The sequence below is a fragment of the Cricetulus griseus genome (genome assembly GCF_003668045.3).
Source record: "Cricetulus griseus strain 17A/GY chromosome 1 unlocalized genomic scaffold, alternate assembly CriGri-PICRH-1.0 chr1_0, whole genome shotgun sequence".
NCBI classification, from domain to species: domain Eukaryota; kingdom Metazoa; phylum Chordata; class Mammalia; order Rodentia; family Cricetidae; genus Cricetulus; species Cricetulus griseus.
In genome coordinates this window covers 57509285-57527313 of record NW_023276806.1, presented here as the reverse complement: position 1 = coordinate 57527313, position 18029 = coordinate 57509285, and the positions used below count along the sequence as shown (strand labels likewise).

Here is an 18029-nt window from a genome sequence, read left to right as displayed (position 1 = left end):
TGAAATTTCTGTCATGCTACACAGGATAATATATATTAAAGACTAATTTACATTTTTCCTCAAAGTAAAAATCCATGGAAGATATAGTTCAATAGTAAGGTGTGACTAATAATGTTATATCCTTTGTCACTAATTTGGGAGAGTTACAAATACTATCTCTACTTCACTGTCATGAGACTAATCCTTGCTATCTGAACTCCTGGATGGCCAAGAGTGCATCTATATATTGCTGAGGGTGTGTATGGCATGCTGTATTCTTAGGCTAAGGAAGGTATCCTTGAGTAGGATGTGGAAGACAGAAGTTTGTGGGCGATATAGGAGACTTTCATCACTTCACCAGAGGATGAAATTTACATCAGAAATGTCAGAAGCAGCTTAATAACAGATCTAACAAAATCTCAAAATATCTTCCCAAGGAAATACATCAACAGAGGCTGAATAACCATTGAAGAAAATGCCGGAAGAGACAGAATACACAACATCAATGAATCTTCCTATGTTTTAAATCTTTAATTCCATCACTGTTTTTTAAGTGAAATTAGATTGCTGACACATAGTCATTATATTATAGCATAAAATTGACTGTTGAACTAAAACAATTCATCCTGTGCCATAGTGTTTTGAAACAGTACTATGAAAAAGAAACCAAATCCATTTCTACTTCCAAAAAGATACAATATTGGCATTATACTACAGTACTATAGAAACTTCAGTTTCCTAGCACTTTATTATGAAATGAGAAGGGCTTGTTCTTTTTGTCCTTGTGCTAGCTTTTGTCCTCGTGCTGTACACTTGTCCCTGGAAAAGAGGGACTGGAAGGTGGAATAATGAACCCTTGCCATCTGCAGTGAGCCTTCTGTGCCATTAAAGGGAATCCTAGGCTGTTCTGGTGGGCTGCCAACATTCCAGGACAAAGCAGTCAGATCTAAGCTGGGCCTATCTATTTCTTCTATCCACCCAGGCTCAACATGGCTTTATCTGCCTATCCCCTTATTATTCTGAACTCCCTTAATTGCCTGAGCTCTTTCTATCCACAAATAGTTTCATGAACTGTATTCAGGACCAATGTAGACTGATGGTAGAGATCTCGTCTATTCCTGCTTCTCACAGATTAACAGCTAATAAACACCATGCACTGCTCTCTCCTGTGAACTTCTTCTTAAAATACAGAGTTTGGTTTGCCAGCATTAGTGTATTTAAAGCCTCCATGATCCAGGGAAGCCTTTAGAAAGAGAAATGTACAAGGAAAGCCTATTCACAAAGCAAATTTTCCAACACAAGGAGACCATCAGTATATCAGTGTCTCATCCGAGAAGAACGCCAGGGGGATTAGCATCAGTTAAAGCAAGAAGGTATTTGTTCTCACTTAAAATAAAACCTCACTTTATTCTTAGCATGTAACAGAGCGGACCAAGTAAATTGCTTAGGTAGAAGGTCAGAGAGCATGCTTTCTTCAATAGGGAAGAGCTGTTTGCTGAGAGGAACTCCATGCCCGTTATGATGACTTGACAATGGAGAGACATATGCCGTTGTGAGTCCCCATTCTTCTACTTTCTCCCCACAGTCCCCAAGCCTCCATTTCCTGACACAAAGGAAACAGTTTTAAAGTAGTAACTACTCAGAAGTTCTACTCAAAGCTTTTAGCAGAGCTCCAAACAACATTCTGTTTTGAGGATGCTGCATATCATCAGCAACATACTGGAAGTTCCCTGGGTGGCTATTTCAGTACTTCAAATAGGGACATAGCTGAATGGTAAAGAGATATGCACACAGTCCAACTTACAGACTGTATGGTAGGAGGAAACCAGAAGATGTAAATAAATTCAATTTAAAAATATTAGATATTTTCTAAAATCTGACAGTTTATGACTCTCAATGGACATTTGATTACTAGTTTACAAATGAAGATAAACATTTGGAGACATGGACCGTTTCTTTTGCCTGTTGTATATTTTCTCTTTTCCTTTGGGTGGATATTTCTCACTGCAATAAAAACTTGAGTGTACTTGTTTATTCTCCTCCTATTTCTGTTGCCCTACTCTTCTCTGTTGACTTAGGAGACCTTTGAAGTCACATCAGCTTGACAGCTTCATTGAGCCTTCACACACTCTGGATGTGGAGTTGGCTCTGGGGCAGGATGTGTCAGCCATGATGAGGTAATGGTGGCGGCATGAGAAGCAGTCAGTGCTACTCTTTGCTCAGCTGTACTCATGATAGCCTTGACCTCAAATACACTTTATTATCATGGCCATTGAGCGTCTTTGGAAGGAAAATTGGAGCTAAATTTCATTGTGGTTAAGGACTTTCTTGTGAATGACCTGAATTAGTTTCTTTTGTTCTTCCTCCAGCAATGTAGCAGCATCTGGATCTTGTAATTCCCAGACTGATTTAGCCTAGTGATGTGTCTCTCAGTGCCTGTATTATGCCGCTTGTCAGACAACTTATTTTGCATCTTCAAATGTCAGTGCATGTTTGGGATTACTTACAAGTTGATTTTCTGGCTATTCTCATTCTAGAACTGGACTTGAAGCCATCATGGAGACATATGCATTCTGGAGACCTCCTGTACGCACACTGACTTTTGAGGACTTCACCACCATGCAAAAGCAACAAGGTAAAGCTTCCGGTAGGGCCTCTGCTCTGCAGATGACAGGGTATGGGGGGAGCTGAACTGAGCATGGCACAGCTGGCCCTAAGCCAACACAGGGGTTACATGGACTCTCTGGAAATAAAGAAAACTTACAGCTCCATGAATAACAAAGACAACACCAGTACTGCAAATGAGATGGATAAAGTCAGAATATCATTTGTATTCATAATTTTTTCTTAAAACCATAGATTTCTGCCATATTTCCCTTCTTTTGCTGTTGATAATACATACCATGATCAAAAGCAACTTCAGGAAGAATAGAGTTTGTTTTTGGCTTATGGTTTCAGGGGCTATAGTCCTTAATAGCAGAGAAGGCCTGGCATGTGGGTGAGATCAAGAAGTGAGAGATCAGGTCTCAACCACACACAGGAAGCAGAAGTACAGAGCAGGCAGAGACAAGGCTATAAACCTCAAAGCCTGCTTCCAGTGATGTATGTCTTCTACCAAAGCTGTACCTCTTGAAGGTTCCACAATCTCTCCAAAGAATGTCACAAACTGGCAAGCATCTGTTCAAACACATGAGGCTATAGGAAATATTTCTCATTTAAACCACCACACATCCTTCCTTCCTTCCATCCTTCAATCCTCTCCCCTCCATCCCTCCTTCCCTAATTTCCTCCCTTCCTCCCGCCCTCCCTCCCTCCCTCCCTTCCTTCGCTGTGGTACTAGAAATATAACCTAGGGTCTTGTGCATGCTAAGCAAGTGCTCTGCTGTAAATACATCTGCTGCCCAATGGTTATTTATGATAATGATTGCAATTGAATCATTGTGACTACTGCTAAACACTCACATAGGACTTGCCATTTGAAGAAACCATCATAATGTCTTCATTTACTCCACATGGAAACCTTATCAGTTTCCTTAGTCTAGTTTTTTTTTTTTTTTTCTGACAAAAGCTTTAGTTCTCAACTGAATGAAATGAGGTCTCACATGGGAAGGGGCTGTTCAGAGCCCATCAGAACTTTGCTACGTGTAAGCTATCCTTTTTGTCTGAAACAACAGCCCTGCCACATTGGTGTGTATGTGGACTTTGCTCCACTTGTTTGTGATTTTTTTTTTAAATAAAATTCTTAATCTCCCTTCTCTTGTAGCTGAGATTGGAAAACTTTGGTGAGGTATATAGAAGGCTCACAGGATTTCAATTCCTTTAGTCAGTCCAGCCATATTGAGGCCCATCTGTAGGGAGAAACCCTGATTACAGGTATTGATGACCACACCCTCTTGGGCGTGGTCAGAGTTGCATAACAAGGGTTTAAGAAGGAGAGAGGCAGGCATGTGGGTCTCTCGCCTGGCTGAGTTGACTAGGAAGCAATTCTGGGTCTGTCCTGCTCAGCTGCAAACCTGGTCACTGGCTCCCTTGTGTGAGTACTTTGCCCCAATAAACTACCATTTATCAACCTATCTCTGACTCCACTTTGTAATTGTGAATACCCATCCACTGGGGTTCTTAAGTCAAAATCTCCCAAAGCATAGGATGGTTTATGTTTCCTTCTCTAGTCTTCCCCTTCCACTGGGAATAATGTTCAGATTGAGTTCATTCTGTTCCAGGAAACTTATCATTGACAGAAGCCTAATTTTTGAATTTCTAGTTTCTTGGGAGGCCATTCCAGGACTCTATAACATCTGATACCACATGGCCTTCTCAAGAGAGCAGCTAATACTTTGCACACTGGTGTTGGTTTGTGACCAGCATTGCTGAAATACTTTTAGTTTTAAAGATGAATATAATTAAAGCATAGACTCATACAGGGTGCCTCCTGGTACAATTGCTTGCAACGCTGGGGCTGGAGGATCACAAACATAAAGCCTGTCTGGGTAACCGAGCAAGTTCAAGGCCAGCTTGTACAACTTAGTGAGACCCTGTCTGTCCCATTTTGCTTTTGTTGCTGTGATAAAACACCAACTAACAAGACCATGGGGAGGGAAGGGCATATTTGCTGACTATGGGCATATTTGCTGACAAGTTATAGTCCATCAGGGAGGAAAGTCACGGCAGAACTCAAGGCATAAACCTGGAGGCAGGAACTAAGATAGAGTACAGCAACATGACTTACTGGCTCACACAGAAGCTTATCCTTAGTTCTCCTTTTTATATAACTCAGGACCACCTGCCCAGGGCTGGCACTGCCCACATCAATCATTAATTAAGAAAATGCCCCCAAAGATGCCCACAGGCTAATCTAATGAAGTCAATTCCTCAGATGAGGTTTCCCTCTTCCCAGGTGACTTGAGTTTGTGTCAAGTTGGCAAAAAATTAATCAGCACCCCCTCACACACACAAGGGGACTTGGGCCTCAATTAAGTTGTGGAGCATTTGTATAGGGTGCTTGAGGATTTAGCTTCAATCCATAATCCTGCCTAACAACAAACATGACTTAAGTTAGACAATTTGAATAACTTCTTACCATTATTTCTTCCTAGTGTTGGGACTTTCTTTGGGTTTCTCAGCCTTTTTGCCATTCAGTTTTTCTTTCTGCATGCTACTGAAGAACGTAATATATTCTTGTAAATATTAAATGAGACAATGTATTTAAAATCCTAGTTAACTCTCAGTTATATGGTAAACAGTTGTCATGATGCCTGTATGGTCCGCATCATTGTCATCTTTATTTTCACTCCCTTTGTACAAGGGTGTCTGACATGACCTGGGTGGAAACTTGTTTTACAGATGATTAAGTATTTTGAAACATGATTAGGTTATGAATTGACAGGGCTCAGTTAGAGCAAGCAAACCAGCATTTCCTTTTCATTCTTCCATGGTTCTACCAAGTCCTAATTGTCCATTCAGATTTTGAATCCATCCACAGATTAAATAACTGACTTGGTCAAGAAAAGCATGACCTAATTGTTCCTGAAAACAACCTCACAGATACTGGAAATGTGTACCACTGGGTGTGTTTCAGTCTAGTCAATTTGACAGCCAAAACTGACCATAACACTTGGAGAAGTTGACCAAGGCAAAATAGACAGAAAACTAAGAATCCAGGTTTGTTATAGCCAAATATAATGTGACCCTGCCATTGTCTGATGGATATTTTAGATACAATATGTGCCTTGGTTTCTCCATTTATGCAGTAGAGATATTTGTATGATTAAAACAGAACTTTTATGAGTGGTGATCCAAATGATTTGACAGTTGTGCTGAAAGGAATGATTCTGGTTGCACCACAGTTAGTGCTTTATCGCCCTCTGTGGAAACACAGAGACCTACCTACCATTTCAGAAGCCTCCCTTCTGTTCAGGGGCTAGCAGACTTTACTGTAGATTTCAACACCACTGGATGTTTTGGTGTTAGTTGAATAATTAAATTATGGAGGTGATTGGATTTTCATTTATTTGTTTGGAAGTAGTTAGAAGCTGGCTAGTGGAAGAGATTATATACTTGACAAATCATATTAGTTAAATATTGAGGGGCTGGAGAGAAGGCTCATCAGCTAAGAACATGTCTTGTTCTTGCAGAGGACCCAAGTTGGGTTCCCAGCACCATGTTCTGTTACCCACAACTGTCTATAACTCCAGCTCTGTGAAATCTGCCTCTGATTACAAGAACACTTGCTCTCACATGAACATACCTCACCCTACATCTACACATAGTTAAAGATAAAATACTTTTAAAATATTGAGAAAATAGCTCAGTGGACATTGGTTTTTGAATTGTGAAGTCATTGCAATGATGCAAAGATGGCTAATTTATACAGATACCTCTGAGCAGGAGGAATAATGCAGATCCTTTTGCACAAAATTATTAAAACATACGGTATATATTTACTTTTAGGTAATGTGTATAGATACATGTGAAACAAAACATGGATTTTGTGTTTTGAGGTTAGGGTTTTATTCCTGGAATGTCTCAGAGGATATATATATATAAATATTCTGAAAATTTGAAAAATCTTCAAATTCAGAATAATTCTGGTCCCCAGAAATTCAGATCAAAGATACTCAACCTGTAATTGATAACATATTGTACTTTTACTCCCTAAAGCAGTGGTTCTCAACCTTCCTAATTTTGCAACCCTTTGAAACAGTTCCTCATGTTGTGGTGAACCCCAACAATAAAGTTATCATTGTTTCTTCAAAAGTGTAATTTTGCTACTGTAATGAATCATAACATAAATATCTGATATGCAACCCATGTGTACAGGTCATTTGGCCCCCAAAGGGGTTGCAATCCATAGGTTGAGAACCACTGCCCTAAACTCACTTAAGTTAATGTGTTCAAAACTGACCTAAGACCCTCTCTTGAGAGAAGGATCCCACATTGACTTGTCATCAAGGGTGTTTCTCCCTGCGCCATCCTTGTAGCCTATTGTTAATTCCCTTGAATCTGTTCACATCTCTGACTTCCCTTGCCACTACCTGCCTTTGATGTATCATCATCTCTTATCTGGCTGATTATGATGTCATCTATAATCTGCACATCATGATCTCCTCAGTGTTTCAAAACAGACATCTGCTCATAGCAACTCTATACCCTAACTTGCTTAAAATTCGTCAGCAGCCACAATTTATTTTTGTTCCCTGAACATAGATCACTAGAGATAGTAACAATGAGTATTAGATAAATTGGTACCTTAAGACAAACTATTTGCAAATGCACCCAGGCTTTACTAAGCACTCAAGGATGTTCCCTATATCCTTTAGCCTATCCCACCTCCCCTCTACTCCTGAGTCATTGTTTCTGCTTTCATTTTTCAGACATGCTGTGCTCTTTCCTGTCACATGCTGTTTCCCTGACTAGAAGGCTCATTTTTACTCACTTGCTTTCTTAGTGCTATCCCTGTTTGAAATCTTAGCTCAAGTAGCATTTCCTTGGGGAATTTACTCTGCCATTTGCAGTAGGCTAAAGCCTTATAGGGTCACCCCCTACTTGTTTCATTCTTCGTTTAATATCTTTCACTGATGTTTTTCTCAGTACTTTCCCCCTTATGATTAAATTCCTGGGACCAGGCATGATATCTAATTCACATTTGAAACTCACATAGGGCTAGAATGAGTTCACAAACTCTCTTAGGTGCTATAGTAGGGGGAGATTGTTAATGTGCTTGCCAAGGATTCAACAACTTTATGCTCAGATTTGGAGGGAAGGGTGATTAGTGAAAAACAGAAATAACAAGTAACAATTAGTTGGTGTAGGGAGACTACAGATGATGCTAACGTACTATTATTACCAAACACTAAATAGGATTATTAATTTTTAAAAAATTAGTTATTTTAAAAATTTATATATTTTAATTGTATCCTTTCCCCTCCCCTAATCCTCCCAATTCTTCCCATCTAATTTCCTACCCAAGTTCATGCTCTCTCTTTCTCTCTCAAAAAAACCCAAAAAAACAAAAAAACCAAACCTCCCACAAAGCCTCAAAAGACAAAGGAAAATCAAGACAAACAAACAAAAACTAACAAGACAAAAAACCTCTACCAAACAAAATGAATGTTTGAGGAAATATATGTCATAATCATGATTTAAAGATTATGTAATATAGACATGAATCATAACATAATGTTCGTATTGGTGAACATGAAGAATAGGAAAGTGAAGTGATCATACTTGTCTACAGGAGATTGGCTCAAAAGGAGAAGATGGTCACCACCATCTTGGGAATCTGCAAACCTCACTTTATCCTGGGCTTCCAATGTCACCCTGTCAAGACCCTGCCATTGTTTATTTCTATCTTTTGAAGTATAACTTTCCTTACATTTTTTTTAACTATTTGGACATGCATTTGGTCCTCTTTTAACTTCATATCATTTGTGAGTCAGCATTTGGTTTTCAGAATCACTTTCTTGTTGTCATTGTTTTATTGATGCATTTACATATATCTTCCCCATGGACTTAGAAATATTTTCAAAATTCCTTTTTTATGTTTACCTTGTGAGTGTGTCCAAATGCCACATCATGCACATAAAGGTCAGAAGACAACTTTTGGAATTCTCCTCTCTTACCATCATTTGAACCCTGGTAAACCAACTCAGGTCAAGGTCATCAGGCTTAGTGGCAAGTCCCTTCCTCTGTTGAGCCATCTTGCCAACTCAGACATTTTTTATTTAAACAGTGGCGGTTTCTCTATTCTCTACATTGCATTCCTTATTTGATGTATGCGTGCACATATGAAAAGTCTTCTCTTTGAAAACCACCTGTTTCCCAGTTGTTTAATTTGATCTTACTAAGGAGAACTAGGGAAGAGCAGAAACTCTGATTTGTGTCACCTTGTAAGAGATTGTGTGTTTTGAAACCAAGTCTGGTAGCTTACTATACCTTCTTTTAGCAGAGTCAGGTATCTGTCAGGCACCCAAACAGTTCAAATCCCTTGTTACTGCTGTTCAAGGGCTCCATCCATACTTTCCACCTGACAAAGGGTCTATTGACCATTCCTCCACTCTCATTTCCAGGTCCTTCTCTTATCCATGTTTACCCTAATATTCTTAGACCTTCAGATTCATAGTAAAACAACTCATAGAATCAGAGACATATATCAATTAGAACTTTTATGTAAATAGAAAAAACAAAATAGCAAATTAAAAAAGCAATTCACAGGCTTGTAAAACAGGAAAGGTTCAAGTCACTTCTTTGGGCAAAGCCTAAGTTAGGGGCCTAAGCAAGATCACTCTGGCTAGAATGTGCCCCATTTCTTTACCTTCTACTTTCCTCCATGGTGGCTTTATTCTTAGTTGTCCCCTTTGATAGCTTAGAAAGTATCCTCTGCCCTAGGTATTTTTGCTTTATCTCTAAGAAGAAAGGGCATGTGTCTCTGATCAAGGGCTTTCCGAAAAATCCCACCAAATCTCTGTGATTCTGATTGGGTCCCCTCAGAATCAATTACTGTAATGGTGTGAGAAATATGATGCTTTGCTTTCTAGGCCAGATACATAAGCATTTTTTGCAGGTAAAGTGTGAAAGTAGAGGAAATCTGGGCCCCAAGAAAGAAAGAAAGAAAGAAAGAAAGAAAGAAAGAAAGGAAGGAAGGAAGGAAGGAAGGAAGGAAGGAAGGAAGGATTGTTCCCCTGAGAGAAGCAGATTAAATGACATGACAACAGATGCATGTGACAATAAGGAAAGCCCAGCAAGGAAAGCAACTGAAGGAGCCTAAGAAATAGGGTGCTATATCTAGGGAATGTGGCCAAATAGGGCCAGGTACAGAGCAGAATGATTGGATGAGGATGTTTGAACAAGAATAAACTTGGAGCTATGTAGAGCTTTACATTTGATAGAAAAGGATGAAGGAGGTTTTCATCTTTCTATGAAACCAGACAATTCCCATTAGGACCACAATGTTCACATTTGTATCATGAGAAAAATTCTCATTTTAGCTGAGGATAATTTCTCAGTTGCCCATGCTCATTAAACTTTATGGCCTATGGGTTTCTTCACTGGGATAAGGTCATGGGCTGCTGCTGTTTTACCTCTTACATATCTGAATACATTGGGAACCAGCACTCTGCAGGGACAGACACTATCAAGTTATAAGGAGGGAAGTGTCTAGCCCTAGAACAAATAGTTACATGGAAATTTATTCTTCAGATGGGGTTTTATCTGATTTGTGTGTGTGTGTGTGTGTGTGTGTGTGTGTGTGTGTGTGTGTGTGTGTGTGTGTGTGAGTGTGTATGTGTGTGTGTGTGTATCACAACAAAATAAACTCCAAAGGAAGCTGCATGTGAAAACCCCCATGTTACAATCTGGAAGTGATCAATTTAAAGATGCAAAAGTCAGCAGGTTTGGTATTCAGGATTTTCACGGACACATTTAACTTGTCTTCATGGTACACAAGTGTATTCTAGGTTATTGTCCTCATATGGGCTCACCACTAAATATGCATTCTTGGTTGCTTTGGCTCTTAGCCTTGAATATTGGCACAAATTAATGTTGGTTATGCATTTTAACATGTGCCTCCTCACTTTGGTCCCTGAGTAAAACAGGAGGTAGGGAGTTGAAATGGTGGAGACTAATTTTGGATTATCTAAGAATATGAAGTTATTAAAGGCATTATGTTTCAATCCCCTCTCAGACGTGGGCTAGGATCTCTGAGGACAATGGAGAAAGGCACCACTATACTTCCTTGTATCCAATGAGTTCTGCTTTGCTTGATCTGAGAAGAAATAGAGCCAGGGAACAGCTCATTTCCTTCACGGGCCCAGAGCTGTCAATTGGATGTCTTGCATCATCCACACCATAGAGGTTCTTTTAGCCTGAAATAATATGGCACATACATCTTGTGACATCATGTTCATTAGTGGGTATAGAGACCAAGATGCCCTGTTCTCCCTGGACAGAGGCCAATACTTGTGAGCCATCTCTATTGCAGTGCACTTTCTTCAAGGTTTCTTTTTACATCCTTTACTCCTTCTCATGTGAAAGCACACGTTTAATGTCTATATGCCAGAATATGGTCACTTTGTAATTTCTCAAAACATCCCCAGAAAGGTAGTTATTTGAAAACCCACTTATATAGTAACTATGGAGCCCAAAGCTCCGAGAGGCTGATTAACCAAGGCCCCATTGTAAGATAGCAGGGATCGGAATCGGCTTCATTCACATCCACAGTCTACATTTGTCTATTAAGCAAATTTATATCAAGATGCTCAGAGAACCCATGTCCTGGCAGGGACAGAGGAGAGACTGGGTGAAAGAAGGGAACACTACAGTGGTCAGGGAGACAAGCATTACTCTGAGAGGCAGCCTTGATCAGCCCAGCCTGGCTTCCCACATTGCCCTGGCTCTTTTGTGATGAGAGATCCCTGCTTAGCCAAGTGTTGAAATGCACCGGGAGGGTGGGCTGTCTCCTTAAGCTTATTTAGCACTTGTCTGGCACTCCCAATCTTGTTTAACATTTGACAAGCCATTAGATCATAAGAGAATAAAGACTTCTCAGTATCTCAGTTTGCTTTTCTCCAAAATGAATACCACAGTTCCTTCTCTCTATGTGGACTTTGAGAACTAGTTATTATCTGTATTGAGTACTTTAAGTGCATAACGATGTTTCTTCAAAGTGGATGGAAGCAACGTGACCCTCTTTTGGACAGGCTTACTCTTTCCTTCAAACGCTAGCTCATATGGAGGCTGCCACCCCCCTGAAGCTCAGCAGGCCACCAAGTCTCATTTCCAGTGAATGTCATTTAAAAGCCAAAGCAAGCTGACTACAAACTTTTTAACATGTGCCTCTCATCTGCTCAGCAGAAACCCCTGTAACTTGTTAATAGTTCCCTTCTTCTTCTTTTTTTTTTTTTTTTTTTTTTTTTTTGTAGTGAAACCAATTGAGGCCTTAAATCAGTAACATTCATTCCATCTTGGGCCATCTGAGAAAGCCATTTAGAGTTGTAGAACGTCATCTGCTCCATCGTGCACTTCCGGCTGCAGGGCTGAGGCCAGGACCTGATGGAGCTCACCTACAACAGGATAGGACAGCGTGCTGTACAGGTGGTCTCCTCGGGGGCCACGTAAACACCAGACCAGGGAGAGCAGGACTAGTTTTCAAAGACAGGAGACTATATTCATATCTCGTAAAACACAAATCTCTTTACAGCTGGAGTCAAGTTTCTCCATTTGTGCCACAGCCACTTACTGCAATAACGTTCATGGCATTTAGGTTGGAGAAGCAGAAAATGTGTATAGGATGCCACAAAGAGGAATAAATAAACTTCTGAGCTGTCCTTAGACAACTGAGGGAAAGGAGGCCATCCAGCTACTTGAAGCAGGAAGCATGAGATGGTCTGCTTCTGCTTCCAGAATCTTCCCCTTCTTGGACTCCCTCATTATATTAAAGTGATTCCTTGGAAAGCACTTGGAGTTGACTGTCCATACTTCCTTTAATCCTTAGATGCAGCTACAGTATAACAAGGATGGAAAGTGAGGCTCACTGGTTCAAGCCCTTTGTTCCACATCTGTGGAGAACTCGAGGTAGACTTCATAGTGTGTGGCTGTAAACTGAAGAGAAGCTCCTCCCACCATGACCAGATGTTGCAGTTTTTGACAATGCTAGCCTTATTACAGACTTATTGCAGTTCTTTTTATAGGAATTTGTTATGAAAGGAGATTTTTCTGATAGGACTCTAAAATTAGAGCTGATTGGGTTGTCTTCAAATTCCAATTGGATCTGAAAGTTCACTGAGGGAAATTCCTTTGACTATGGAAGAGATGATGTTAACTGAGCTATAAAAATTTAACTCTGAGCCAGGCGTTGGTGGCACACACCTTTAATCCCAGCACTCTGGTGGCAGAGGCAGGTGGATCTCTGTGAGTTCGAGGCCAGCCTGGTCTACAGAGTGAGTTCCAGGACAGGCTCCAAAACAATACAGAGAAACCCTGTCTCGAAAAAACAAGAGCAAAAACCAAAAATTTAACTCTGAAAAAATACTAACAAAGCCAAATCTTTACTTCTATTACCAATATTCCCACTTTGCCTGTGGATCTAGGTAAAAGCATTTGTTCCCTCTACCCACTTTTTCCCTTCCTAGAATACTTTAGATATTTTCCCATTACATCTGGAACGCTCCTAGTTTTCTTCATTGACTGAAATGAAACAAAACTCATTCCTGTTCCTTTTCACCTGAAAAAAATTCCTTACCTCCTAATGATGGTTAGTTTCTTGGAGCCTCAACAAGAATTATCGGTAACTTAAGACATGTTGTCCCACGAAGGACCATGCTTCTCAACAATTAGGAGAAGTACCATATTAGTGCATGGAAGGTAATTCATCAAGAAGGATTCTAGAGAGGACAAAGCAGCTGAATCTTCTAGGATTAAGTGAAGGTTCAGCTACCCCAAGTGCTTACTGCCTTTGAAGTCCATTGAAAGAGGTAGAGAGTAGATGCTTCCTGCCCTTGAGCAAGATGGGTCTTGCACAGGCCTTCTTTGGGTTTCTCATTTAGAGAACATCTTTGATGAAGGTTGACGTGAACTGGTTCTTAGTTCATTGGAGCCTCAACCATTCATACACCCTGCCATCTACATGGCTGATGATCAACTCTTTGCAAGACAGATTCAGGGTCATTTGGAAATAGGATTTTGGAGGTCTTCCATAGCAAAGTGCAGCCTGTGGACCTGAAATGTACCTCCCCAAGCTCTGCCCCATATACCCAGATCCAGAAACCAGATGGAGTCTGTTGGTGTTCTACTCCTTTGGTATTCTACTGAAGATTGCAAGATAGGAAAGAGTTGCTGTAGAAAGTATACAGCTTACACTTTTGTTCTGAGCATGGGAAGAGCTGAACTAGTAGCTCCTACTGCTGATCACTGAAAGTCTTATTCGGAAGTGACTTTGATGGTGAGAACATAAAAAAAAAGAACACCAGAGGCTTGTTCTAAATATTTGAAGTGTGACTAAGACCATTACAGGGAGAAATGCAAAGACTAGTAGTCTTGTGTCATCCTTTGTCCTCTTCTTGTAATATGTGCTCAAATATGTGACATCATCTTCTGATATAAAAAGAAGCAATTGATCTGTTCAAATGTAGGATTTTTTGCCTAGACAGACTAATCTTAATCAATGGAATTTATGTTTTGTTTTTCAGGGGGCAGTACAGGTACTTCCCCAACCACCTCCAGCACTGGGACACCGTCCCCTTCGGCTTCTTCTCATCTCTTATCTCCATCCTGTTCTCCTCCAACTTTTCATTTGGCCCCCAATACTTTCAACGTGGGCTGTCGAGAAAGCCAGCTGTGTAATCTAAACCTCTCTGATTATCCACCATGTGCCCGAAGCAACATGGCTGCCTTACAGAGCTATCCAGGGCTGAGTGACAGTGGCTACAACCGGCTCCAGAGTGGCACGGCTTCAGCCACTCAGCCCTCCGAAACCTTCATGCCTCAGAGGACTCCATCTCTGATCTCAGGAATACCAACGCCTCCCTCGTTGCCTAGCAACAGCAAGATGGAAGCCTATGGTGGCCAGTTGGGGTCCTTCCCCACTTCCCAATTTCAGTATGTCATGCAGGCAGGCAATGCAGCCTCCAGTTCCTCATCACCACACATGTTTGGTGGTAGCCACATGCAGCAGAGCTCCTACAATGCCTTCTCCCTTCACAATCCCTACAATCTGTATGGATACAATTTCCCCACCTCCCCCAGGCTAGCTGCAAGCCCAGAAAAACTGAGCGCATCTCAAAGCACTTTACTCTGTTCTTCTCCCTCCAATGGGGCCTTTGGAGAGAGGCAGTACCTGCCCACGGGAATGGAGCATGGCATGCACATGCTCAGCCCTTCAGCTAATAATCAGCAGGCTACCAACACCTGTGATGGCCGGCAGTATGGGGCAGTCCCTGGCTCCTCCTCCCAGATGTCAGTACACATGGTTTAAAGAGCAGTCCAAACTCCATGGAGGTGATGGCAGTCAAGACTCCAGAATCTCTGTGGGTGGGTCTTCCTCTGGGAACCCTGTGCCTTGGGAATATAGGAATTGTGCATTTGTTTTTGTTTTTGTTTTTGTTTTTTCTGGATAAGGAAAACAGAGAACACCCATAAATACCACTGAAGGATCCTTGGAGTGCATCATCCATAACTCAGTGGTCATTCTTCTGCCTTCCAAAAACTCTTAGTTTTATAAAAGCATTGTGTATGACAGAGTGGCCTTGAAGAGACTGAACAATCATTTTATAATAATGTTGAAGGAGATGCTAACATGTAGCAGCCAAGAAAATTACACATACATACATAACAGACATACAAACATACATACATACATACATACATACATGAATTTATTCATGCACACACATCACACATGCTTACACAAAGTAATACAAATACAAACATTCTACACACTGACTCTTAACTGGGTGAACTCTATGAAAGGAGGCCCAGAGTGGGTGCTTTCACCAAAAATTTGTCTGCCCTAGATGGATTGGGTCATCATTAGCCATTAGCCTTTCTCCCTTGCAGCTTACCATGTTTCTGGAATGAACCGTTCTAGTGTACCCTACAACCTCTCCACATCACTGGTGGAAAGACATCAGTGGTACAACTGGACTTGGCTTCCTGAGAAAGATTGCTGTTAAACTTTTGCCTCTCTTCATACGGCATGCCATCACTGATGTTCTAATGGTGTCTGTGGAAGGACAGGGTGAGAAAAGCTGGGAGAGAGAAAGAGAATTGAGAGCAGGAGAGAGTGGACAGCAAGACTGAGAAGATGTGAACAAATGAGGAGAATTAATTCACCAAGGAGAATTGTTTGGGTTTGTTTAGCCCCTAAAGTTATAGAAAGAATGTGTTATTGGAGATTAAGCCTCTTTGGGACCCAGCTTATAGTCAAGGGTACCAATGAAAAGGGCTAGGACAAGAAATGCTTGATTCCACAGCTCTGACGGTAACGGCCCAGGAGAGAGTAGTGCTGCTCCATGGCATGCACCCCAGCATGATGAGGGAAACGGATCTGGAGAATGAAGAATGATTTTATCTCCCACGTGATACCAAAAACAGTCGTGGAAGACAGGCTTGGCCTCAAATCCAAAGCACTGACCTGGACAATATGTCCCTGGTCCTATGCAAGAGAAACCCTAACACACCAGAGAGAATTGTGGATGGGTCTTCTTACCCCCTTTCTACCTGCCTGTAGCTCTCCATTTTGATCAAATAGTTCATTGCATTCTGAAGTTTGGGGATTATGTTTTCTTTCCTCTTCCTTTCAAATCCTTTAATGATAAGAAAACAAGTGAAGCTTGCTGCAAGCTAAAATTTTTAAATGATGTGGAAACGCAAATGATACCAAGTAAGAGAATACAGATATTATTAAGAATTTTTTTTTTTTTGGTTTTGAGGTGTTGTAGATAAATGTATTTATATGCCTAGTGGGGTATTCAATATTATGAATATTAAAAAGGGGGCAATAAAAGGGTATGTAAAATATGTATGAAGAAAAGGTGTATAAAAGTTTGCCCTTAAGCACGGAACTGTTTCTGAGTGCCAAGCACAGAAAGCCGCTAAATAAAATCTTTGCAATTGTTTTCCGTGTGCTTGTTCATATAGAAAAATTAAATAACAGCCATGTGCATTTATGTTCTGTCTTACAATCAAATACTTTCACGTGCTGTCTTTGAGTTTTATGTAGACATCATAAAGTTAATATTATCCTTATTTTATGGCTTGTAGCTGAGCTACTCAAAAGTTGGGTGAATTATTCAGGATTACACAAGCCATCAGAGAGGGAGCTAATACCTGGAACTGGATTTTCCCATTTAGCGGGATGTCCGCTTGCATATTAGCTTCACAAATACGGTTTCACAGCAACCTTTGAGGTTGCTGAGTGCCAGGTACCCTACTATTTCTTTTATAATGACTCATCCTCCCATGGTTCTGTGGGATGGGTGTGATTATAATAATAATATTTGTAGATTTGAAAGCAGTTTTATAGATGGTCAGATACCTGGCCAAGGTCCTTAGCTAGCAAGTGAAAGAACTGCAAAGCTAATCTAGTGTCTGTGTGATTAACACTATGTCACTATGCCAGAGCACTGTGCCATTTCGAGAATCAGAAATAAAGGTATATTTTTAGAGATTGAGGCAAGAACACCTCTGAGACTGGATTTTGCTTCATGTGTTTGATAATAAATTTACACTCCCTTTTGAATGCATCACTGAAGCGTGGGAGGAGTGGTTTTGATCTGTCATGCATAAATGCAACTTATAAAAACTAATGAAGTGTTGAGGGCCATGCCACTTCCAAGTACTTTCACATACTGTATCAGGCAGGTCCTCAATATCCATAAAGGGTGAATAGGGGAGAAAGTTTTTTTTTTTTTTTGTAAATGAGAAATGGGACTATGAATCTCCTGCCTGCTTATGGGATTAGAAAACAGCATAACAGAAACATAAAAAAAAATCTACTCTTATCTCCACACTGCACTGTGTTCTATTGGACAGTCTGATTACCCATGGAAACATTTTACTGGTATTATTTGTGGGTAGCTTGGAATGCTGGTCATTGCACTCCTTCATTGGAATTGAAGCTGGGTTCAAGGAAACAAAATCTTAATCATTGCTTTGATCATATAAATAACTCAAAAAGTGCATGTCAGTTAATCCCATTAGCCATCTCACGCTGTTCCCAAAACTAGTTGAAACAACGGCCAACTCAAGATCTCCACAAATTTTAGGCTGTGTGGGCACGATCTGTCTCAAAACAGGAAAGACACTCTTATTAGGAAACCTTAAGTTACTTCTCTGCAGAATGATGGAACAAAAGTAGTTACATGTGAAGCACTTGGTTCTTTCTTTCTGAGTATTAGTAGACTAAGCACTGTTCACTGGTTTAGTGCCCTCTGAAGTCCTAGGTAATAACTGTAATATAGCACGCAACAAGCTTGGGCACAGACATTTCCATGCTTTTATTTAGAAAGAATAATCTGAACAATCGTTTCTACTCTAAATTTTAGAGCACCAAATAAGAC

The 18029-nt window shown here is 40.5% G+C and overlaps 1 protein-coding gene across 1 annotated transcript in view; it reads left to right on the top strand.

The window, feature by feature from the left end:
- The window catches only part of Tbx15 (T-box transcription factor 15), a 103391-nt gene extending 86804 nt beyond the window's left edge, over nucleotides 1–16587 (top strand). The window contains exons 7-8 of the mRNA XM_027393781.2: nucleotides 2517–2614; nucleotides 14160–16587. Coding sequence (XP_027249582.1) covers nucleotides 2517–2614; nucleotides 14160–14944 — 883 coding nt within the window. The 3' untranslated portion in view covers nucleotides 14945–16587. The remainder of the gene's footprint in view (nucleotides 1–2516; nucleotides 2615–14159) is intronic.
- Nucleotides 16588–18029: the final 1442 nt, after the last annotated feature.